Source organism: Aegilops tauschii, chromosome 2, assembly GCF_002575655.3.
Source record: "Aegilops tauschii subsp. strangulata cultivar AL8/78 chromosome 2, Aet v6.0, whole genome shotgun sequence".
Taxonomy (NCBI): domain Eukaryota; kingdom Viridiplantae; phylum Streptophyta; class Magnoliopsida; order Poales; family Poaceae; genus Aegilops; species Aegilops tauschii.
Genome location: NC_053036.3, coordinates 111,821,728 through 111,845,348, shown reverse-complemented (window position 1 = coordinate 111,845,348; position 23,621 = coordinate 111,821,728). Strand labels below are relative to the sequence as shown.

General features: G+C 43.6%; 1 protein-coding gene and 6 non-coding genes across 7 annotated transcripts; all 7 read left to right on the top strand.

The window, feature by feature from the left end:
* Positions 1–9,724: 9,724 nt before the first annotated feature.
* LOC109778161 (probable calcium-binding protein CML46) lies at positions 9,725–10,795 on the top strand. The gene has a single exon (XM_020336722.4). It carries the CDS (start codon positions 9,976–9,978, stop codon positions 10,585–10,587), a length of 612 nt encoding a protein of 203 aa, XP_020192311.1. The 5' UTR covers positions 9,725–9,975; the 3' UTR covers positions 10,588–10,795.
* Positions 10,796–19,800: 9,005 nt separating this feature from the next.
* On the top strand, positions 19,801–19,874 carry TRNAI-AAU (transfer RNA isoleucine (anticodon AAU)). Its single transcript has one exon. It is a non-coding gene; the product is annotated as a tRNA-Ile (tRNA).
* Positions 19,875–20,333: 459 nt separating this feature from the next.
* On the top strand, positions 20,334–20,406 carry TRNAI-AAU (transfer RNA isoleucine (anticodon AAU)). The gene has a single exon. It is a non-coding gene; the product is annotated as a tRNA-Ile (tRNA).
* Positions 20,407–20,858: 452 nt separating this feature from the next.
* Positions 20,859–20,931, top strand: TRNAI-AAU (transfer RNA isoleucine (anticodon AAU)). The gene has a single exon. It is a non-coding gene; the product is annotated as a tRNA-Ile (tRNA).
* A 459-nt stretch (positions 20,932–21,390) lies between these two features.
* Positions 21,391–21,463, top strand: TRNAI-AAU (transfer RNA isoleucine (anticodon AAU)). Its single transcript has one exon. It is a non-coding gene; the product is annotated as a tRNA-Ile (tRNA).
* A 458-nt stretch (positions 21,464–21,921) lies between these two features.
* Positions 21,922–21,994, top strand: TRNAI-AAU (transfer RNA isoleucine (anticodon AAU)). Its single transcript has one exon. It is a non-coding gene; the product is annotated as a tRNA-Ile (tRNA).
* Positions 21,995–22,453: 459 nt separating this feature from the next.
* TRNAI-AAU (transfer RNA isoleucine (anticodon AAU)) lies at positions 22,454–22,526 on the top strand. Its single transcript has one exon. It is a non-coding gene; the product is annotated as a tRNA-Ile (tRNA).
* Positions 22,527–23,621: the final 1,095 nt, after the last annotated feature.

The following is a 23,621-nucleotide window of genomic DNA, read 5'->3' as shown; positions in this document are numbered from 1 at the left end:
TCTTTGTCCCGTTTGCCGAATTTTAGCTGAATTCCTTTTCAAAAATAATTAAAAATGCCTTCTAGGGGCGACCCTAGGGTCGGCGGCCGGGAACCCGAAAGCCCCCACGCCGATTTTAGCGCCGGTTCGCCCCCATGCGGCGATTTTACGAGCCCCCTAGGGGACCAACGGCTGGAGATGCTCTCAAGTCATTACGGAATCAGCCGGATTCAGATCGTAATTTCGAGGGATTCTCTTTTGCCGTACCGTGGCGTGACAGCTAATGTGCATTTGAACTTGTGCCAGTTTCATGGTTTACATGTACTGTCTTATGAATGAGAAAATGTACATTTTTCTCGTCCCTTAATCATTGTCTAAGTTTTGTAAGTGCACAAAGAATCTCTAGTCCTCTAGTGGCCGACGCCCCGAGTTTCCCTTAGTCCTCCTCCACTCGTGATCGTCGATCCCCTTTGTTCTCCCACTGTTCGAGACGACTAAGGGGTAACCTGGTTGGTTGCCCTATCTTGTCTGGTTGGGAACTTAGGGTTTTGAGGAAGCAACGGAGAGATCGATCATCATGGCAGATACACATGGGTGTCTGGTTCCCGCAACAAGAAAGATGATGATCCCAACGTTCTACTAGAAAGGTTGCATTTGGAGGATGACAAACTTGATAATATGATCTGGAAGGAGGAAGTCGACGATCCGAAGGAGAAGCCGAAGTGGTTAGCCCTTGCAAGGCTATTGACTACAAAAGCTTTCAATCAAGGAGCACTAATTGCGGATATAGAGCCGCATGGCACTCGACGAGGGATGTGGCATGGAGAAGGATTAATGCCAACCTCTTCTAGGTGCAATTCAATTGCTTAGCTGATTGGAATAAGGCTATCTACCAAGGCCCTTGGGATTTCCAAGGTACGACTCTGGTAATTGCCGAAAAGTGCTAAATTGGACAAGATCGAAACCAGGTGTCAAATACATAGGCTGCCAGATGGAGTTTTGAAGAAGTAATAGTTTGTAGAGAATATGGATAAGCGCATTGGAGAAGTACATGAGCTGCAAATTACCCTACCTAGCAGTTTCATTATTGAGTTTGTCCGAGTTAGGGTTAAGCTTGATGTGAATAAGAAACTGGCCAGATTTATCAGCTTCACCAAGGCCGAGAATACTGAGTTTTATCAAGTTAAATTTGAAAAGCTACCCACTTCTGTTATTGGTGTGGTAAGCTTGGATGTTGGCATGAGGAGTGTTGCATGGTAGAGCTCAGTGAAGACAATATGGAGTGGGGTTCGTTCATCTTAGCAACCAAGAGAGGGCGTAAAGGAGGAAGAGGATCAGGCCCTAGCCGAGATACAAGTAGGGGAAAAGGTTGAGGCAATGCAGGTGGTTTTTGTGGGCGTTTTCATGCTAATACGGCTGGGCGATTTGGCGGTAGAGGTGGTACATGGGATTCAGAGCATACTGAAACTGAGGATGTGTACAAAGGAGACATGGACTATGATGCGAATGATACTGCTGCCAAGTCTAATAATGCTTTGGTGCTTACGAGCACTGGTAATGAACTGGTTGATAACCAAACATGAGAGGGTGCAAGACTGCTAGGTAAAAGACTCAATGCAAAAAAAGGAGACCCCCCCTTAATCAGTGGTAACATGGAGGGTAGATCGAAGGTTCTGACTATAGTAGACATGCTTGAAGGAGGTCAGAATGTACTGATTGATCCAGAGGAGATGCTAGAAGGGGAGGAAAGTACTCCCAAAAAATTCAAAGAACAAAAGGAACTTAAGGATGAATGATGGTAGAGTGATCAACAACCTAATTGATAAGATATTGGTGGCCTCCAAGATGGGGGGACTGAACGCAATGAAAATACTAGTGTGGAATTGTCGCACTATGGCCAATGTTGCGGCAAAGAGATTGCTTCTAGAAATCCAGAAGCAAGTTTGGCCAGATGCGATTTTTCTGTCTGAATCGCACCTAAAAATTCAAGGTAGAAAAGCTTACTAAGTGACTAGATTTGGATTGTTCGAATGCTCGAAAAGTGATGGATTGGCGGGAAGTTTGAAGTTGACGTGGAAGAATTCGTTCAAGGTTTTTCTGCAATTCACTCAACCTGGGTTTGTTGATGTGCGATTAGAGAACAATGATGGAAATACATGAGATTTACTTGTTTTTATGGGAATCAAAATGGGAGAGGAGGCATCTCTTATGGAGCAATTTGCATGATCTAGACCGCCAAGCTAATCTTCCATGGCTTGTGGCAGGTGACTTTAACGAGATCCTCTACTCTTTGACAAGGAGGGTGGTAATCTTAGACCAAATAAAATGATGGAGAACTTTTGAGATGTTCTTGTTGATTGTAGTTTGGAGGATCTTGGTTATTTAGGAGATATATTCACTTGTCGTCGAGGCCATATCAAATAACGCCTTGGTCGTGCGCTAGGAAATGGACTTTGGCAAGGTATCTTCCCTACGACAACTGTAACAAATGAAGAACATTTCAACTCTGACCACCACCCCCTTATCATTTATTTGAAACCAAATGATGTTGTTATTCATCAGTTGGCGGGAGGAAAGAAATTTGAAGCGCAATGGCTACAAGAAGGATCGGTGAAAGAGGCTATTTCAAGTGCATGGAATGATGCGTTAGAGGCACCTAATTTTGCTACATGTACTGCTCTAGTACATGGTGTGCTGCATAGGTTGGATAACCAAGTTTTAAGGACCCCAGAGGAAAGGCTTGACGATGTGAAGGCTCGCAGGAGACTACCCGTAGGGCGTAGCCCATAGATGATAATGATGCTCGGTTACTAGAAAGTTTGATTCAAATTTAAAATGTATTGGAACAAGAGGAATCTATTGTTTGCAACGTTGTCATGCCATCTAGATCAAGAACGAAGATCACAATACCAATTTCTTCCATAATTTCGATTTGGCCAGGAAGAAAAGGAATTCTGTTAAGAAGTTGAAGGGTGATGAAGGTAGCTGGCATGAAGGTAGTGATGAGCTAGGTCATCAAATTTCCTTTTGTTTTCCTAATCTGTTTGGTGCGGATATTGTTGAACCAGATATGGAGGTTACTAATAATTTTATCCATGGGTTACGAGGCATATGAATTATTCTCTTATTACCCCATATACTGTAGAAGAAGTCAAAAAAAATGTCGTTTAGTATCGTGACCTTAAGGCCACAGGTCCGGATGGACTTCATGCGTTCTTCTATACAAAATTTTGGCCACTACTAGGGGATGATTTGATAGTGGCAGTACTAGGGGCAATTAACTCTCTAAGCATACTAGAGGGGGGGACAATACCATAATTGTGCTCATTCAAAAAATAAAGAGTCCATAGAATATCACATAGTACCGTCCTATCACTTTATGTAACGTTATCTGCAAGGTAATATAAAATGCGTCCTGTCTAAAGGTGTTCCTACCAGAGAGGATTCCGACACCAAAAATGTGTTTAACCTGGGTCCTATTATCACGGACAATGTTATAGTGGCTTATGAGTGTTATGATGCAAAAAGAAGAAAGGGGAAACTGGTCTATGTGTGGTAAAGTTGGATATGCATAAGGCATGTGATCGTGTTGAATTGAGTTTTTTGAGAGTCATTCTTCTCGGTATATAGAGTTCTCCATGGAATGCGTGAATTTGGATATGCAATGTGTGAGTACATTAAAATATTATGTCAGGTTTAATGTGAAACAGATGAGATTATCCCCACAACAGGACTTTTGCAGGGCGATCCCCTCCCCCTACCTGTTTATTCATTGTATAGAGGGACTGACAACCCTTATTAATGGGGCGGAAAGGAATAATGTTTTGCATTGAGTGCAAGTTTGTGGAGATGCCCCCTTGGTCTCAAATATGTTATTTGCAAAGTATTGATTAATCCTTAATTACGAAGGCAGACTCACAGAGTGTATTAGCCCTACGCAATGTTTTGAACAGTTATTGTGCAGCTTCGGGCGAATTAGTAATGGAGATAAATCATCCATTTACTTTATCCTGAATAGATGAATACAGAAATTACAGTTAAGGCGGAAGTCTGTCAAATCTTGAATATTCTTACTGATTCATTATCAGATTAGTATCTTGGACTTCCTTTGATGGTTGGCCTTGATAGGTCGTTTTTTTTTGCATCTTATCGTTCTAGTTTGTCAAATGGTGAACGGTTACAAAGAGAAAACCTTGTCTCTTGGGGGCAAGGAGGTGCTTCTGAAAGTGATAGCTCAAGCAATCCTAACATCAATTCCCGTCTTTAGGCTCCCAGAAAAATCCATAATAAAATCACTGATGCGATGGTGCATTACTGGTGGTGTGATGATGAGAACTAGAGAAGAATGCACTGGCTAGTGTGGTGGAAAATGTGTGTTCCAATGGAGAAAGGAGACATGGGATTCAAAGATATTAGCAATTTTAATCAAGCTATCTTAGCTAGACAAGTTTCACGATTGATTGGTAATAATAAATCTTCATGTGCAAGAATTCTTAGGGCGAAGTATTATCAAGATGGTAATATCCTTTCAGTTAAGTTGAATAAGAGCTCTTCATATGTTTGTTAAAGAATATGCTTAGGCATTGAAACGTTCAACCAAGGGCGTATCTGGAGAATTGGTAATGGTGCAAGTGTTCATCCTTGGGATGTTCCATGGATCCCTACTAGTAGTTCCAAAAAGATTGCTACCAGAAGGGGTGTAACCCTACTCACTAGGTACATGAACTCGTCCATCCGACTACCCAACACTTTAGTAAAGTATTAATTAGGGATGTTTTTAGGAAGTTGATGCAAAAAGGATTCTTCAAATTCCACTACCAAACAATGATATGGAGGATTTTGTTGCTTGTCAGCTCACAAAATTCCATAATTTTTCTACGAGATCAGCTTTTCTTGCCAGTTCACAAAGTCCCATAATTTTTCTGTGAGATCAGCTTATCAGTTAGAGTAGAATTGTTATTATGGAAGTAATTTTGAAGGAAGTAATATACAAGGTGCCTCAGTTGCCAATCCAATCTAGAAGGTACTGTGGAAATTCAAAAGTCCTAGGTAAAGTGAAAGTTCATGTGTGGCGGACGTTGCATGGGTTATCCCATGCAAAGTTGTTCTTATTGATTGGCATATGAATACCCATATAGTGTGCATGTGTGTCAGGTGAATATCAAAGACATACGACATCCATTATTGGAGTATTGTTGAGCAAAGAAAGTCTGGGGAAATTGGGTCTGCTGGACGAAGTGGAAAACACTCTGAAATGATATGGTCGGTTCAGCTGTACTAGAGGAGTTGATTGGTGGCTCGCGTGATGACCCACTATACCTTGAGAAGGTCCCTGTAACATGCTTTATTTTGGTGGTTAGCTTGTATTTATGGTGGGGAAGAAGGCAATGTGCAAAGGGTGAAAATATATCGACACCAGAATGATTTTCCTTATTGGTACAAGTATTGTCGCTTAACTATTGTTGGGATGGTACTGTAGCTCATACGACAAAGAGCATGTGGGTTAAACCGCCGCAGGATACAGTGAAGTTAAATGTGGATGCCTCATTCGAATGTGAAATAAGTACAACTTCTATTGGTGTCCTTTTAAGAGATGAGGTTGCCAATTTCATTGCGGCAGAGAGTAGATTTATGGGGACAACTGTACAATAAGTTTAAGCTTTGGCGATGAATAAGGGACTTAAACTTGCAAATTCATTGGGCATCCATACATTGTTGGTCCACTCTGACTATGTGGGACCAGTGAATGAAATCTAGCAAGGAACGATGGTTTCACATCCTTAATGATTGTTTCGATATTTGTAACAATTCTAGCAATATTATTATTGAGCTTGTGTGTACGAGACTAACTGTGTGGCTCATGAGCTAGCTAGGAAGGCTAGGGTTAATCCTCTAGGTGTGTGGACGAAGACATCACCCCTTTTATTTGTAGTCTTATCATGGACGATGTAACCATGATGGCATTCCACCAAATAATCATTGTCTAAGTTTGACTTTGATAGTCTCTCGAGTGTCAAAAAAATCTCTAGAGAAAAAGTGTCAAAAGCATTTACATTTGGTCCTTTACATGGTGAAAAGCGTTTTGACGAAGATGCGACTGTTTCACATGCCAACCAAGAAAAGAAACATAAATAATAATTAGAGATATTCTTAAAAAAACATAGATTTCAATAGATTCAAAAGTTAAATTTCTAAAACAATCCAAATCTCCTATCTGTCTAACTTCCAAAATATCCTTTTGATTTATGTATTTCCAAATATTATTTTAAAGTATTTTTTACACAAGAAGCTACCTTTTTATTCCCCCACCCCACATTTTTGTTGTTGTTTTGGACTCTCCCTATTTTCCTTAGTTGCGCTCTCCTGAAAAAAAGGTTTCAGAGAAATTAGCAATTCTCTTACGAGTACGATGTTTCAACAAAAGAGAAAAAGAGTCTAGTTGTTACCACAAATATTTTTATAGAAGTCCAAAGTTGACCCAATAATTTTTATGTCCAAATAAGATTTTGCTAGTTGTCCAATCTTTTTATTTCCAGGGACGCAAGCCTTTATACAGTCTTGATCCCTTGAATGCGAGAATCATAACGTGCAGGCATCATGCGGCTCAGAGTGTTGACTTAGACATTAGAAAGTAGCACTTGATTTGGATTTAACAATCAGAATAAAATATTTCATAGGGTTTATGTGCAACAACAACAAAAGCTAGTTAGTGCCAAAAACTAGTATAAAAGCTCTCGAAGCAATCTGAGCAAAAATATCAAACTACTCATACCTATGTCCACTTGAAACTAGTGATACCATGTTTCAAATAAGTTTATAAAAAGTCCAAGAAATGTGGTATGTTGGGAGATGATGTTGTACAAGCATGTAAAATTTCAAAGTTAAAACTATATTAGTTTTGGCAAGTGTGAGAAAATAACAATTAATAGTCTCAAACAATGCTAGATCTCTATTCAGCATAATGAGAGCATGGGTTTGAACTTTAAAATCCACGTGTTTCTGGAACATTATTTTTCTAGCATACAATGTTAATTTTTTGAGAATTTGGGAAACTTCCAAATGTGGTTTTCCTTGAAGTTACCATTGTAACCTAGCTTCAACTTCCTTGCCAGAAAATTCCATGGAGGCATGGAGCCTTCACACCCACGTTAGCCAATTTTGTAAACTGAAATAACCAGAACCTAGGCCGACCACTTTTTTGAGAATAATTATTGTATTAATCAAAGTTTAGGGATTACAATCTCATCTGACAATATCAATGATGCCTTCGAGTCCAGAGCCCAGCCACGATGCAATTTGGTATTGGGTTCTACCAAAGTTTGCCATGTAATCACAAGCAATATTAGTAGTATGATGAATGCGGGTAAAGAAAAACTATGTTCCTCCATCTTCACCTTCATCTCCTCAAGCAAGAAAGAAAATATGGACTTATTACTAATGAGATTGTTCACTAGTGAGGTTGCCTCCAGACAAACTGATTCCATGTTCATCTCTAGTCGCCACTTCCGGCCGAGAGCTCGGCGTATGCCACCCGAGAGCTCCACATGCATCATCTCCCACTGCTCCACCCCTCCTTGATCTCTGGTCCTCGTCTTCTGCCACCATCTGCTCTCCACAGATCCAGATGCTCCACCTCTCCCCCACCTCTGTCCACTGTCCTCCGCTCCTAGCCAACCTCCATCTACGAGCTGCAGTTGCGCCCGTCGTCGCCCCCGGCTGTAGTTGCGGCACCGGCCACCCCCAAGCATGGTCGCACTTCCCACAAGCTCCCTCGAAGCCAATGCATGCACGAGCTTTGTATCAGACACCCCAAGCTACTCCAGCTCTTCTCCCTTGTCCAACGTTGTAAGGCGAGATTTGTTCTGTCATGTTTTTCCTCCCCAACAATTTGTTATTTTCTCTTCTCCTGGCTACAATATGTGGTGTGTTCAGTTTAATTGAATTGCATATACTGGCTTAGTTGTACTTATGAATGCCATATGCATAGATGTCAAAAGATCAAAAGTCAACTGGAATGTGGAAGTGACCACAATGTTTTGCAAACTTGCTGATATTGAGAAGCAAAAGGGGAACAGACCTATCAAATTTTTGAATGTTACTGGGTACAAAAACGAAGAAGTTGGATTCTTAGAGAAGATCGGATGACATTAAATAGGTTGTTGTACAAAAACAAATTGGGGGGGGGGGGGGGGTTGAGGACTTTTTTCAGGGATTGGTTGATCCTTAAAAACAAATCAATTGAACTTAGTTGGAATGATGTAACAACACCGTGATAGCTGACAATGAATGGTGGGAAGCTGGTGAAATAAGTTATCTTAATAAGATCAAATTGTCATCTAACTAATCTTCCACTAGGATTTTTTGTTCACAAGTGCCAAACTATTTATCTAGGAAAACAAGGACATATTGTAGTTTCATAAATGTGGTCCTAAAAATTTGGAGGAACTGTGTATCATGTTTGAGAATATCAATGTTACAGGAGAAAGTTCTATCGTGCCTGGTTGTAAGAACACTAAAGTGCATGATGTTGAAGATGACGAAAGAGAGGAGGGGAAAGCGCAGACAACCCAAGCATATTTAGAGATACTTTGGTCAAGTATGTAGATAGGTTTCCACATCCATCTATAGGTATCCATTTTTTTATGGATGCATCACAATATTGTCTCACTCATCTTGTTGATTCCATGTATAAAGCTATTGCTTTATGCTGACAGGTACTATCTTGTTGACTCGGGTTATCCCAATTGTGATGGATATTTAGCTCCATAGAAAGGGCAAAAGTACCATGTGCCGGAATTCCGCCAAGCTCTCCCACCAAATGGGATTTTTTTTAAATCTATGCACATTCATCCCTGCGCAATGTCATTGAACGTGTGTTCAAGATGAAATGGCGTATTTTACTGAAAATGCCAAGTTACCCTTATGAGAAGCAAGCTTGGATCATCATTGCACGTATGACACTTCATAACTGCATTAGAGAAAGCCATTTGAGAGACTTCGAGTTTGATAGATGTGAACATGACGAGAACTACATGCCACAACCCCACCCATAGGCTATGTTTCCAACATTTTGGTTGGTGATTATGCGCCCATGCAAGCAACTCGTGAGGCGATTGCTAAAAGATTATTGGAGGGTCAACCATAGTTTGACATATTACTTAACGAGATTGTGATCATTGATGCATATTTTGGATGATATGTACATATGTAAGACTATGATGGTTAGTGCATATTTTGGAGAATATGTTTCATATGTAAGACTACGATGGTTCGTGCTTATTTGGATGCTATGTTTCATAGGCATATTTTGGATGATATGTTTCCACAATCATTACATTTGTAGATTATTTAATATTTTATATGGTTAAAAAATTGCCAGTTCTCCATTCATCTAGTAAAACAAGCTAACTATGTTTTATTCTGCACATAAACATCATACTCATCACCAAGTCATATTACTGACATTTCACAACACACAAAACTCCTACAGCTGTCCAACAGCAGGGTAAACAAACAGATAACTTCTGATTCTCGGGAATCTAGAGCCACAACGAATTCCCTGAAATCTATTGCGGGAATTTGCAACTCAAACAAAGTGGGCCTAATTCTCGAAGGATTCTTCAAAATCCCTCTTTCCAAAAAAAATCTGTACACTCACTGATAATTAGTGCTACTGCATTCCCAACCCCTAACCATCACTCTCACGCTGGGGGAAGCACGCAGGCAGCTTCCCTCGAACGCGCCGTGCCAAGTTGCCAACGCCCCAACGCCATGCAAATATGCAATGCAAAGGGAGCTTCCTCCCTTTACGACTTGTTTACTCCATGATCGAGCTCGGGCCTCTCATATAAACCCCCCGCCCTCCCTCTATCTTCACACACACCGTCGTTCATCCTCACCTGTCACCTCACCTTGTAGTTGTACACCCACGCAGCATTCTCCATTCTAGCCGGCACCAACTGTTTGCTCAACACCAGCGAATTCTAAAGTCTAGCGATGGCAGACGCGACTGCGCCGCGACCGCTCCTCCGCCGCGCGCTCTCGTTCCGGGAGCCGCTGCTGCTCATCCCCCACCTCGTCGGTTTCCTCGGCACCGTCGCGTCCGCCTTCTTCCACAGCTACGCCTCCTTCCTGCAGTCCTTTGCCAGGTCGATCCTCGTCCCGTCGCCGGCCGCTTACGCCAAGTGCGCTTACGCAACGTCCTCGGCGGCGCACGTCGCGCCGTGCTGCGAGGACGTCCGCGCCGAGGAGGAGGAGGACAACGAGCTGCGGAAGGAAGAGGTGGAGGCGATCATGGCTAGGATGGGGCTGGGAGTGGCCGGCTCCGGCGAGGGGCTGAGGGCCAGCATGGGCCACAACGAGGTGTCCCGGCTGTTCGACGCCGAGGAGCCGAGCTTCGCGGAGCTACGGCGCGCGTTCGCCGTGTTCGACGGCGACGCGGACGGGTTCATCGGCGCGGCGGACCTGCAGGGCGCCCTGGCCAGGCTCGGGTTCCCGGAGGTCGACGCGGCCGCGTGCGAGGCCATGATCTCGGCGAGCTGCGGATCCAGGGACGGCAGGATGAACCTGTTCCAGTTCGTCAGGTTCCTTGAGGACGGACTCTGCTGACAGATCGGCCTCAGCTGGCGCGCGGCAGAAGATGGGAGTTCTTGATTGTCCTGTTTTTCCTTCTGCGACGCGAAGAGTTGGGGGTGGGGTGGATGGATTGTGCAACAAATTAACGCACTAATTCTCGAGCTTATTGATGGATCGAACTGATTTCGCCAATTGATCATAACTAATCTTTGATTAATGATTATACACATTGCTCCCAAAATCGACCGGTGGTTTGCTTCACTTTCACGTATCAATGATCTTGCCTTTCGGCATAGTCGTCGAATTGTCTCTGCCAAATCGTGTCGATAAATCAAGCCTGACAAGTTCAACCCTCAGACTTGAGAGCATATTATTTGGGTCCCTGTGCAAGACGATACAAAGAGGCCACCGACTCCCGGCGAATCTCTTCCTCCTGACGGATCACGTCGCGTGCGTGCGTCGACATCACAGGCTGCTACTTCGTCCTGCCGTCACAAGGAAGCTTCCTCGGAGCTGCTCGCGGTGTACGGACTGGGAAAATTTTGGTGAGGTTGACACCTACAGAAGGGTCCCAGGCTGCGCAGCCACCCCCGTTCAAGTGTGTGGAAGCACACCGCAGAAAAAAAAACAAGGGTGTGGCATAAAATTGAAAAGATAGGGATATTACAAGAACACCCCATATAAGGCACGGCATAAAAGTGAGTGCCAAAATTTGAAAAGACTTCGGTTTATTGAGTAAAAATCAGACAAAAAGCTAAACAACGCTTAGCTAAACTAGGTCTAAAACATCACAATACATACAAAATGTCAGAAGGCCAACACCCCCACATCACTCCCGGCCAGGCACTCGAGCGCTTCCGCCGCTACCAGAGTGCACTCTAAAAACATTCGTATTATACCAAGCTGACACAAGCACGTTTGCGAAACTCGACAACACTGGAGAGGACTCATATGTCCGATAGAGCGAATTTATGCCGCTTCGATCCTTCAAGGCTGGCAAAGTTAACTCGCGTGACGCTCCTTGCCTCCTTGTATGTGGAGGGCCCTCCTGCTGTCCTCACAGAGATGTCATGCTAGCCGCCGCCGGCCACCTCTGCAAGCCCCAGCCCCTCTGGCTGAATCCAACTCCAAGACGAAGCCCCCAAGAGGGAAATGATGCTAAGCAAAGTTAATAACACTGCCATCTTCGATCTAGGTGATCGGATCTAAGGTTTCCCTAAAACTACGTTCGAAGGGGAAGGGAAGGACCCCAACATCGACAACTCTAAAAAGGGAACGACGCCCGTAAGCGCTGCCACCGACTCCCACTGCAGCCGGAGCAGCGGAGCTATGGTGGCGGCGGTGCAGACAAGGCAGAAAAGAGGAACGGAAGATGGCAGGCCAAGCGATTTGGAGTGATTTGGGATGGGTTTGCCATGTTGGATCCGACGTGATGGATTCGTCTGGGCCTCTCCATATTTTCTCACATATGGATTCGGTTTGAGGGGTATCGGACAACCCGCATGTTTAAGTTGGGTATAGGGGTCCGGTTGGGTGACAATTTCATGACCGGGCAGTGACCGGACCGTCCGTCCGGACATATACAGGAGATTTGAGGGGTCCAGTTGTAGATACTCTTAACCCGCCACACACGCACGTCACAGCAACTACCATCTTTTCTTTGTGATAAATTGGGCCATAAAGCGTGATGACTACGAGCAATGCTTTTGTTTTTCGTCATGTGCATCCTTTGACCGGCCCATTTGCCGGTTTCGAATGAATTTTTTGCTCTATTTCTCGCTTTTCACTTTTTTCTACTCATTTTTACCTTTTTTTTTCTTTGTTTATGTTTTATAATTTTTGAACTTTCAACATTTTCTATAGTACATGAACATATATCTGCATATGTATGAATGCATGATTTTTCGAATGCATGATTTTTCTTCTTAAAAGCACATGTACCTTTTTAATAATGAAATGTATTTTTATACACAATATTACTTAAATATGTGATGAATATTTTATTCGAGATATGCAACGTCCGAACGTTCGGATCTTGGGAATAGATCCGAATCGAACTTGGGTCTGCTAGCTTTTGTATGATGCCGATGACCAACTCACCTAATACCACTTTCATGTCTTTTAATTGGAAAAATACCTAGATGACCTTTTTTAAACCCCATGGCAGCAAAAGAAAAGTTGTTTCTTTATTGCTTGTTGGCCTTGTCTAGTACATCATTTCGTACGAGATTATACGTTGTGGAATTAGGCATACATACAAACATTTTTGTTGGTAACTTTGACCCGAGGAAAAACAAGTTGTTGAAAGCATGCCCCGTAAGTTCTATTTAAATATCACGGTATTTTACGCACCGCGGGCCTTGATAACTTACGTAAAAACACTACGATAACTTTGACCCGGGATGAAAATTTGTTTTGGAACATCACACAGTACCCCGATCCTGGTAACTTTGGCGCCGGGGGGAGGCAGGGGTGGTTGATGAAATATCCCCTTGGTAACTTTTATGTGAATAGCATGGTAACCCACACATCGCAGATCTCATAACTTATGTACTTCGGTAACTTTGGCATTGGGGGGGGGGGTGACGAAATATCCTGCAGTAACTTTTTGTGCGAACAACATGGTAATTCACACATCCAGACCTGATAACTTATGTGCCTCGGTCCTGATAACTTTGATGAGGGGGGTGATAAAATACACACACGGTAACTTTAATGTTAATAGCATGGTAACTCACACATCGCATACCTGATAAGTTATGTACCCTGGGCCTGGTAACTTTTGACCCTAAAAAAAGTCGTTGGAACATATCAATATGGGATCTAATTTTGAAGGTCTCGTTGCGACAAATCTTTCATGTGAAAACATTTTTTCAATCAGACTGACGGTTTGAGCTACAAAACATTTTGAAGTTTTGAAATATGGGGGAATTTAGGATGACATCAGCTATTATGTCCTCTAGTTCATTTGCACGTGGGTAGAAGGTTGGTTGATCTTTTTTATGCCCCGGTAATTTCTATATAAACAAGATGATAACTTATGAACCAAAGACGTGATAACTTACTTAGTGTGGGCCTGATAACTTTTGACTAAAAAAAGTCATCGGAACATATCAATATGGAATTTAGTTTCAAAGGTCTCCTCGCGACGAATCTTTTATGTGAAAACAATTTTTCAATCGGAGCAACAGTTTGAACTAGAAAACATTTTAAAGTTAAAAAAAGGGAATCTAAGATGACATCAACTTTTCGTCCTCTAGTGCATGTATGCATGTAATTAGAGGGAGAAGTACACGTGAAAGCAAAAATAGTCATTCTAATGCATGTATGCATGTAATTAGAGTGAAATAAGAATCGTTCTTGCCTATTGCTAAAATCCGAACGTTTGGTAATTATAAAAGTCCTATTTTATTTTATACTATGTGTGAACATTTTTTTCATCTTCATAATCAAATAAAAACTAGTTGAGGATGTAAATGGATCGGGACATGCCCGGCCCATATAAGGTGGAAACTTTTGCATGGAGACCATCGATGAAAGAAAAGCTGAGTAATAAGTGCTGGTTGGTTTGCAAACGCATAGGGAATAATTCCCGCATGTGCATCACCTAAAGCTGCATGTACTTTGAGCGTTGGCATATTTGCTCTGAAGTTTATGTTCAGCATGCTAGAACTTTCCCTGCCACTATCCATGATATTTCTCTCTCCAGTGCACCAAAGCGCTTCTTTGCAGAACATTATGATTTTTTCTTATGGTGTCTCTAGAAATCTCAAAATGACAACCTTTTTTGCAGGAATGTTGGATCCCCAAACCAGGTCTACCCCGCTGCTTTTGCTATCATGCAACGGTTTTCTATGGAAGCTAAACTTTCAGGTGCCACAGACACAACTTAGGTACATATGCATGGATTGGAGTTCATATGAAAGCCCATGGATCCAAAATCGACATCCTTAGAGCATCTCCAGCCGCACCTCCAACAAGGCCCCCAGACGATTTTTCGGCCGCCGGCACCGAAAAATCGGCCCAGTCGCGTCCCCAAAGGCCCTTTTTTCGCCGGCTTGGGCCGAAATTGGCGCCGGCGAACCCAAGCCGAACCCGGCGCGCTGGGGGGTGCTTGGGGCGCCGGCCAAATCGTTTTTGGCGCGAAAATCGGCGGGCCCTCCTTGGCAACGACTCGGCTCTTCTCGCCGCTTCGTCGTCCTCATCGCCTCGGTTCCCGCGGCGGAATCAATGCCAAAGCTGCCGCGCGCTGCCGCGCCGGTCAGCCTCCTTCATTGATGCCTCACGCGCGGCGCAGTGAAGACAGGACGACGCGCGTCCCTCGCCCGCCACGCGTACACACGGCGGCCACGCGTACGCGCGGTGCCTCCGCCTATATAAGCCGCCCCCAGCGCGCCGGTGACGCACAGACTCTCCACCGCCGACGCCCCCGTTCCTCGACACCCCCGTTCTTCCCTCTATTCTCGTCGTTTCCAGTTCAACCATGGCCGAGCGCTTTCCAGGCGATGGCGCGGCTGCGAACGGCTTCGGTCGCCGCCACCTTCACGAGGACGAAACTCGGCTCCTCTATGAGGCCGAGTACCCGGTCCCGCCGGACATGCGGGTGCCCGGGGCGTGGAGGATCAGCGTCGGCGGGGTCCCGGTGCCACCACCGCCCACCGAGGCGGCGCGGCGTGCGGAGATCGCGCGTATCCGCGCCTCTCTGCCGCAGGCGGCGAGGGAAGGTCAGCGGTACGTCCCCGACAGCCCGCTGTGGGAGCCCTACTTCTGTCGTCGCCACGCCGAGCAGCTCGAGGCCACGCGTCGTGCCCTCCGGAAGGCTCAACTCCGAAGGCCGCCGCCGATGGTGGGGCGTGCCCGACCGCATGCTGGAGGCCGTCCTCGAGTACATCAAGGGCGGCAACACGCCCAGGCTGGAGTACCCCGCTCCCCCGTCCTTGACACGACCACTATGGCATCCAGTGTGTCGTCAAGCATTTTTCGTATTTAGACTGAATCAATTAAGAAGGTGGGAGATAATTTAATTACGGGCATGGTTAGTCATGTTCAAAATTGTGTTTTGGCTCGACAGCAAAAATAGGCTGTGGACTCGGATAAATTACATAGAGGGAAAGATGGAAAAGTACGCATGATTTGTGGCCGGAGATTATCGAGTCAAATAGAAACAAATGTGTTGTGCCTGCTAGACGTCAAGATCAGAAGAAAAATACATGTGCCGAGAGAAAAATGTGGTGCAAGAGGTTAAATCAAGAGTTCTTATAGATTTAACGTGTAAAGAGAGGAGTCTGTACATGCATGCGTTCAACAATCAGTTGATTAGCCAGGTGGAGCCACGGCCGGCTAAAATAATTCCCAACTTTCGTACTCCTCCATGTATAGTTTTTGTAGGTTCAATTACAATCGTAATTAGTACTTGATTATTAGCCTTAGTTGGTACGGGTGTTACAAGAAGTCTTGGAGGGCACGTCTTTTCATCATATAGGAAAGAGAAACAGGGTAAATCTTGTGCGTTAGTTTTAGTAGGTAAGATTTAGTTTTCCTTTCTTCTTATCTATAGACCAGGCTGGCGTGTGCTTGTGCCATATAAAAGGCAAAGGCTTCGGCCGTGTAAAGGGGAGTTTTTTTTTTGCCAGTTATAAAAAAGGTCAGAAAACGCCTAGTTTGGGGGCGACCATATCATGAGTATTTTTCTGTGATTTTCCATCGAGAAAATTTACTAGCGACGGAGGATCGATCATCAGATCGACGCCTACGTGCTGATTCAAGGGGATCATTATCTTTGTTCTTGTACTGATCGTGCACGGGTAGAGATTGTTATTGAAGGTTGCGAGGAACAAGGCGGAAATACAAAGCATCGCCGTGAAAGATCGGGCCGTCTACGCGCGTGAATTAGCATCTTGCTAGTCCGTGCTTCATCAAGTGTTTCCCCTCCTCCTTGAAACGAAACCGTCCTCGGTTTCAAGTCAAACCCTTCACCAATAGCGGATGGAGCGGTGACCAGAAATTTTTTAGGAGCTTCAACCTTCTTTAATTTTGATGCAACTTGAGCAGTATCCCGCTTCTTCCGATCAGCCATATACTTTTCCGATGTGTATGAATCAAGTGGTATGTATTTTTTCCCACGTACAAAAGAAAATTCTCCAACCGAATGATATGTCAATTGTCTTTTATCCGTCTATGGTTTTCCTAGCATTATCGAACATGTGTGCATGTGCATAGGAAGCACATCACACATGACCAGATCACCATATCCGCATAAACTGAACTGTACCTCGACGCGATGCATAATCTTGACAAACTGATGCTTCCACCAAAGCTCATATGGCTCTGGATGTTCCGTCAAAGGCAGGTTCAAAGCATCAAGCATAGTCTGACTCACCAAATTCATACTGGAATAGCAATTTACCAACGTTGCACAACTCGCCGGCCCGACGAGCACACGCGTGAAGCATTGGTACCAAGGCAAGGCACGCAATGGATCCTTCTCCATCGACATCATCATTTGCGAGCTACAATCTTTCCTCATGATAAAAAATTTAATAGTAACTCAAAGAAAAAAATTGTACCGTGAACAACCTTTGCTTTGATACCAACTGATGGAAGCATGATCTCGGTCGCGTCGATGATTTGGCCCTATCTTTCACGATACAACGAACTCCTCCGAAATCCACCGATAAAATCTCTCAACTACGTGAGCAGTACACGTAACCTGAAGATGGGGTAACGACAACCAACGGCCAATCCCTCGAGACACGAGGAACCTACCGCCAAAGTAGACGTAACCAGCGCGCAACCCGTCGAAAACGACGGACCTCGAGCCGAATGCAACTTTCAAACAGAAAATTCACACAAAATAAATAACGACACCCGAAAAGGGCCGCTTCATAGCCGATACACGACTCTGTCTAAACTCCAAAAATAACATGGCCGTTCAAGGACTATATATACTAGTATAGCTAACTTGCCTAAGAAGTTGACCGTGCAAAATCTTCACTATGTCTCTAACTGTCAGACCTAACAACTAAGGAAGGAAATCTGATCACGTGCTTTATTTTAGCAGGTAACCAGTACAGATTAAATACGAAAATAACTAAACGCAATTTATTTGGTGGCCCCCATCCGATATCTCTCAGGCAAAGTAATTTCCACCATTGAAACCTGTTGATGTACGCATCTTGCTCCGGCGGTCTTGATCGTGAGAAATACTCCCTCCATTCGGAATTATTCGTTCAAAAAATAAATGTATCTAGATATATTTTAATTGTAGATACATTCAATTTTATGATAAGTAATTCCGAATGAAGGGAGTAGTAGCTAATTAGGATTCTTTGATTGATCTCATTAAAAAATATCTCTTGTACATGCATAGCCGGGCCAAGTTCTGGACGTGACAACCAAAAGAAACAACCAAATTCCTGTTCACCTTGATCGAACGTACATGTCTGGGACTTCTTCTCTTCATTTGCTAATACTGTAGCATCTACTAGTATTTCATATTTTGGCAGAACACCGACTATTGACTCGGCTTTAATCTTCTCTTGACCAGGATGCCACATATTTTGTAAAGCATCATCTTGCGTACAAATAATGACCAAAGCTTTGTCTGCCTCGTTATCTTCACTCAACTGAAAATAATTAGGAGCGTAAATATTTCGCCTTATTGATTTCTCAACATCACTAGCATCACCCATGTTCGTATCAGTCCTTCTCCCGCCGGCGTGGGAGCTCGTGGACGCCGAGGCGCATGGACCGAGGGCGTCCTCCTCCTCGTCCGGCCGCTCTTCCGGCTCTCCCTGCCTCCGCCCCGTCAAGCCGGAGCCCCAGGACACGCCGGTCAGCCAGCGCACCCGCAACTCCGGTGTCCGCATCGCCGACTCCTCCCCCACCTCTGGCCGCCTCATCCTCGTCAGGCCGAAGCCGGAGCCCGGCCTTCCCGCGGAGTACGATGCCATAGTCCGGCGCGGCTTCTCCGACGAGGAAGCCCTAAAGTGGGCGCGGGACGACTACCTCCGCAACGAGATGGTCCGGCAGCGCCGAGCCCTGGAGGAGATAGCCGCCCGCAAGCGTGGGCGCGAGGACGAGAACGGCGTGGTGATCCTCGACAGCGACGAGGACGAGGACGCCCCCGGACCGTCCAACCCGCCGCGTCAACCTGGGGAGGGGTGCAGCAGGGACCGCGGCCGCGGAGGAGGCGCCGACGACGACGACGACGGCGGCGGCGGCGTTGGCGGCGACTACACGCAGTTCTACAGGCTCCTCGGCATGTAGAGCTTCAAGGGCGGCGGGCGGCGAGGAACGGCGAGGGCGACGGCGGGCCTAGTAGCGTTTTTTTTCTTCTTTTGTAAAATATTTTAAATATGTATGAACTCGCCGAAGTTTGGTTGAATTTGCGCCTTATTTGTGCCGGATTTTAGTTTTCAAAAAAATCATGGGCGCCGCGACTGGGGGCATCACGCCCCCAGCACGCGGTTTGCGCCGGTGCGTCCCCGGAGGCGATTTTTAGCGTCTCCTAAGAAGCCAACGGCTGGAGATGCTCTTAAATGCATGTATAAAGATGCTGCTAACTCCCCTATGCTGGCTGAGGTGAAAACGCTCCACCTTGTTGCAGAAACTGCGTAACAATTATGGATTCTTTTTTTTTTGCGGGGAAACAATTATGGATTCAAGAAGTCACGTTTCTTACAGACAATCAAACCCTTGCAAAGGCTACTGATTCAAAAGATCTTGGATCGGTCCAGTCTAGTGGGAGATCAGATCAGAAGTTGATATCTAGTCGATTTGTCACATCCCAAGGGATCTAAATAGCACGAAGGAATCCAACAGCTAATTCTAAATGAACACCATCACGCCAGTTCTCATTTTTAAAAGCTCTAAATGACTTCAAATCATAAAGGCCTATTAGCTCAGCTGGTTAGAGCGTAGTGCTAATAACGCGAAGGTCTCAGGTTTGAGACCTGCATGGGCCTTTTTTTTTCTTAATATTATTGTTTGTAACAGTTATCCATATTTTTTAGGCTGTTTCCCTTTCAGCCTCTTCATATTTCTAAGAACGGGCCGAGCCCAATATCGAAATCCAGAGCTCGTAGGCCGGCCCATTTAGCACAAGGTGATCTAATGCACTGTAGCGAACTATATTTTTTTCTTTGCTCCCCTAAAAAAATATTTGCTAAAAAAGCTAGGAGTATATATTTTCCTGATTCTAAAAACAAACCTATCTAATATTCATTTTTTCCTTTATATCAGAAAGGCCTATTAGGTCAGCTGGTTAGAGTGTCGTGCTAATAACGCGAAGGTTGCAGGTTCGAAACCTGCATGGGCCAACTTACTTTTAAATTTTTATTAATATTTATTGTTTGTAACAGTTTTACATAATTTTTTAGCAGTTTCCCTTTCAGCCTCTATATATTTCTAACTTCTAAGAGCAGGCCGAGCCCAATATCGAAATTCAGTGTCTCACGCACAAGGAGAGCTCGGAGGGCCGGCCCATTTAGCACAAGGTGGGCTAATGCACTTTAGCGAATTATATATTTTTTCTTTGCTCCCTTAAAAAAAACTTTGCTAAAAAACTATATATTTTCCTGATTCTAAAAAAACTATATATTTTCCTTTTTATTCTCACTAGCAAAAATGCCCGTGCGTTGCAGCTGAAGCAAAAAAATATCAGCCGTTTTCCTTTTTTTGGTTTGAGAAAAAAGGTAGGAAACCAAAACAGGAGGTGCAGTTCGAGCCCAATATCAAAATTCAGTGTTCTCACGCACAAGGAGAGAACTCGGAGGGGCGGCCCATTTAGCACAAGGTTAGAGCGTCGTGCTAATAACGCGAAGGTCGCAGGTTCGAAACCTGCATGGGCCAACTTACTTTTAAATTTTTATTAATATTTATTGTTTGTAACAGTTTTACATAATTTTTTAGCAGTTTCCCTTTCAGCCTCTATATATTTCTAACTTCTAAGAGCAGGCCGAGCCCAATATCGAAATTCAGTGTCTCACGCACAAGGAGAGCTCGGAGGGCCGGCCCATTTAGCACAAGGTGGGCTAATGCACTTTAGCGAATTATATTTTTTTCTTTGCTCCCTTAAAAAAACTTTGCTAAAAAACTATATATTTTCCTGATTCTAAAAAAACTATATATTTTCCTTTTTATTCTCACTAGCAAAAATGCCCGTGCGTTGCAGCTGAAGCAAAAAAATATCAGCTGTTTTCCTTTTTTTGAGAAAAAAGGTAGGAAACCAAAACAGGAGGTGCAGTTCGAGCCCAATATCAAAATTCAGTGTTCTCACGCACAAGGAGAGAACTCGGAGGGGCGGCCCATTTAGCACAAGGTTAGAGCGTCGTGCTAATAACGCGAAGGTCGCAGGTTCGAAACCTGCATGGGCCAACTTACTTTTAAATTTTTATTAATATTTATTGTTTGTAACAGTTTTACATAATTTTTTAGCAGTTTCCCTTTCAGCCTCTATATATTTCTAACTTCTAAGAGCAGGCCGAGCCCAATATCGAAATTCAGTGTCTCACGCACAAGGAGAGCTCGGAGGGCCGGCCCATTTAGCACAAGGTGGGCTAATGCACTTTAGCGAATTATATTTTTTTCTTTGCTCCCTTAAAAAAAAACTTTGCTAAAAAACTATATATTTTCCTGATTCTAAAAAAACTATATATTTTTCTTTTTATTCTCACTAGCAAAAATGCCCGTGCGTTGCAGCGGAAGCAAAAAAATATCAGCCGTTTTCCTTTTTTTGGTTTGAGAAAAAAGGTAGGAAACCAAAACAGGAGGTGCAGTTCGAGCCCAATATCAAAATTCAGTGTTCTCACGCACAAGGAGAGAACTCGGAGGGGCGGCCCATTTAGCACAAGGTTAGAGCGTCGTGCTAATAACGCGAAGGTCGCAGGTTCGAAACCTGCATGGGCCAACTTACTTTTAAATTTTTATTAATATTTATTGTTTGTAACAGTTTTACATAATTTTTTAGCAGTTTCCCTTTGAGCCTCTATATATTTCTAACTTCTAAGAGCAGGCCGAGCCCAATATCGAAATTCAGTGTCTCACGCACAAGGAGAGCTCGGAGGGCCGGCCCATTTAGCACAAGGTGGGCTAATGCACTTTAGCGAATTATATTTTTTTCTTTGCTCCCTTAAAAAAAACTTTGCTAAAAAACTATATATTTTCCTGATTCTAAAAAAACTATATATTTTCCTTTTTATTCTCACTAGCAAAAATGCCCGTGCGTTGCAGCTGAAGCAAAAAAATATCAGCCGTTTTCCTTTTTTTGGTTTGAGAAAAAAGGTAGGAAACCAAAACAGGAGGTGCAGTTCGAGCCCAATATCAAAATTCAGTGTTCTCACGCACAAGGAGAGAACTCGGAGGGGCGGCCCATTTAGCACAAGGTTAGAGCGTCGTGCTAATAACGCGAAGGTCGCAGGTTCGAAACCTGCATGGGCCAACTTACTTTTAAATTTTTATTAATATTTATTGTTTGTAACAGTTTTACATAATTTTTTAGCAGTTTCCCTTTCAGCCTCTATATATTTCTAACTTCTAAGAGCAGGCCGAGCCCAATATCGAAATTCAGTGTCTCACGCACAAGGAGAGCTCGGAGGGCCGGCCCATTTAGCACAAGGTGGGCTAATGCACTTTAGCGAATTATATTTTTTTTCTTTGCTTCCTTAAAAAAAACTTTGCTAAAAAACTATATATTTTCCTGATTCTAAAAAAACTATATATTTTCCTTTTTATTCTCACTAGCAAAAATGCCCGTGCGTTGCAGCTGAAGCAAAAAAATATCAGCCGTTTTCCTTTTTTTGGTTTGAGAAAAAAGGTAGGAAACCAAAACAGGAGGTGCAGTTCGAGCCCAATATCAAAATTCAGTGTTCTCACGCACAAGGAGAGAACTCGGAGGGGCGGCCCATTTAGCACAAGGTTAGAGCGTCGTGCTAATAACGCGAAGGTCGCAGGTTCGAAACCTGCATGGGCCAACTTACTTTTAAATTTTTATTAATATTTATTGTTTGTAACAGTTTTACATAATTTTTTAGCAGTTTCCCTTTCAGCCTCTATATATTTCTAACTTCTAAGAGCAGGCCGAGCCCAATATCGAAATTCAGTGTCTCACGCACAAGGAGAGCTCGGAGGGCCGGCCCATTTAGCACAAGGTGGGCTAATGCACTTTAGCGAATTATATATTTTTTCTTTGCTCCCTTAAAAAAAACTTTGCTAAAAAACTATATATTTTCCTGATTCTAAAAAAACTATATATTTTCCTTTTTATTCTCACTAGCAAAAATGCCCGTGCATTGCAGCGGAAGCAAAAAAATATCAGCCGTTTTCCTTTTTTTGGTTTGAGAAAAAAGGTAGGAAACGAAAACAGGAGGTGCAGTTCGAGCCCAATATCAAAATTCAGTGTTCTCACGCACAAGGAGAGAACTCGGAGGGGCGGCCCATTTAGCACAAGGTGAGCTAATGCACTGTAGCGAATTATATTTTTTCTTTGCTCCCCTAAAAAATCTTTGCTTAAAAAGCTATATATTTTCTTGATTCTAAAAAAATATATATTTTCTTTTTTGTTCTCACTAGCAAAAATGCCCGTGCGTTGCAGCGGAAGCAAAAAAATATTAGCCGTTTTCCTTTTTTTGGTTTGAGAAAAAAGGTAGGAAAACCAAAACGGGAGGTGCAGTCCAGCTAGGAAAAAATCGGTGGGGGTATGGAGGTCATGAGTTGGGGTGGAGATGGATGGATGAGACGACATATATATTTGCCTTTAATAGTATGAATATTATGGCCACAGGGATCAACTTTCTTATTGCCTAAGAGATTAGATAAGGAAAGATGGCAAACCAATGCTTATAGATTCGGAGATCAACTTCTAACGCTTTGTCTGAGTCAATCCTATGACCACTTTCGTCCGAAACATGAATTCTAGCCTATCTAAGTCAGAGAAGGTGCTAACCACTGTCTTTGTTGTTTGTTACTAGTCCATAGTACTTGGATCCCAACAAATTATTGTTGTATGTACACAACTGGGTCGGGCCAGTAATAAAGCTTCATGTTTTATTGCAAGATCTCCATGAAAG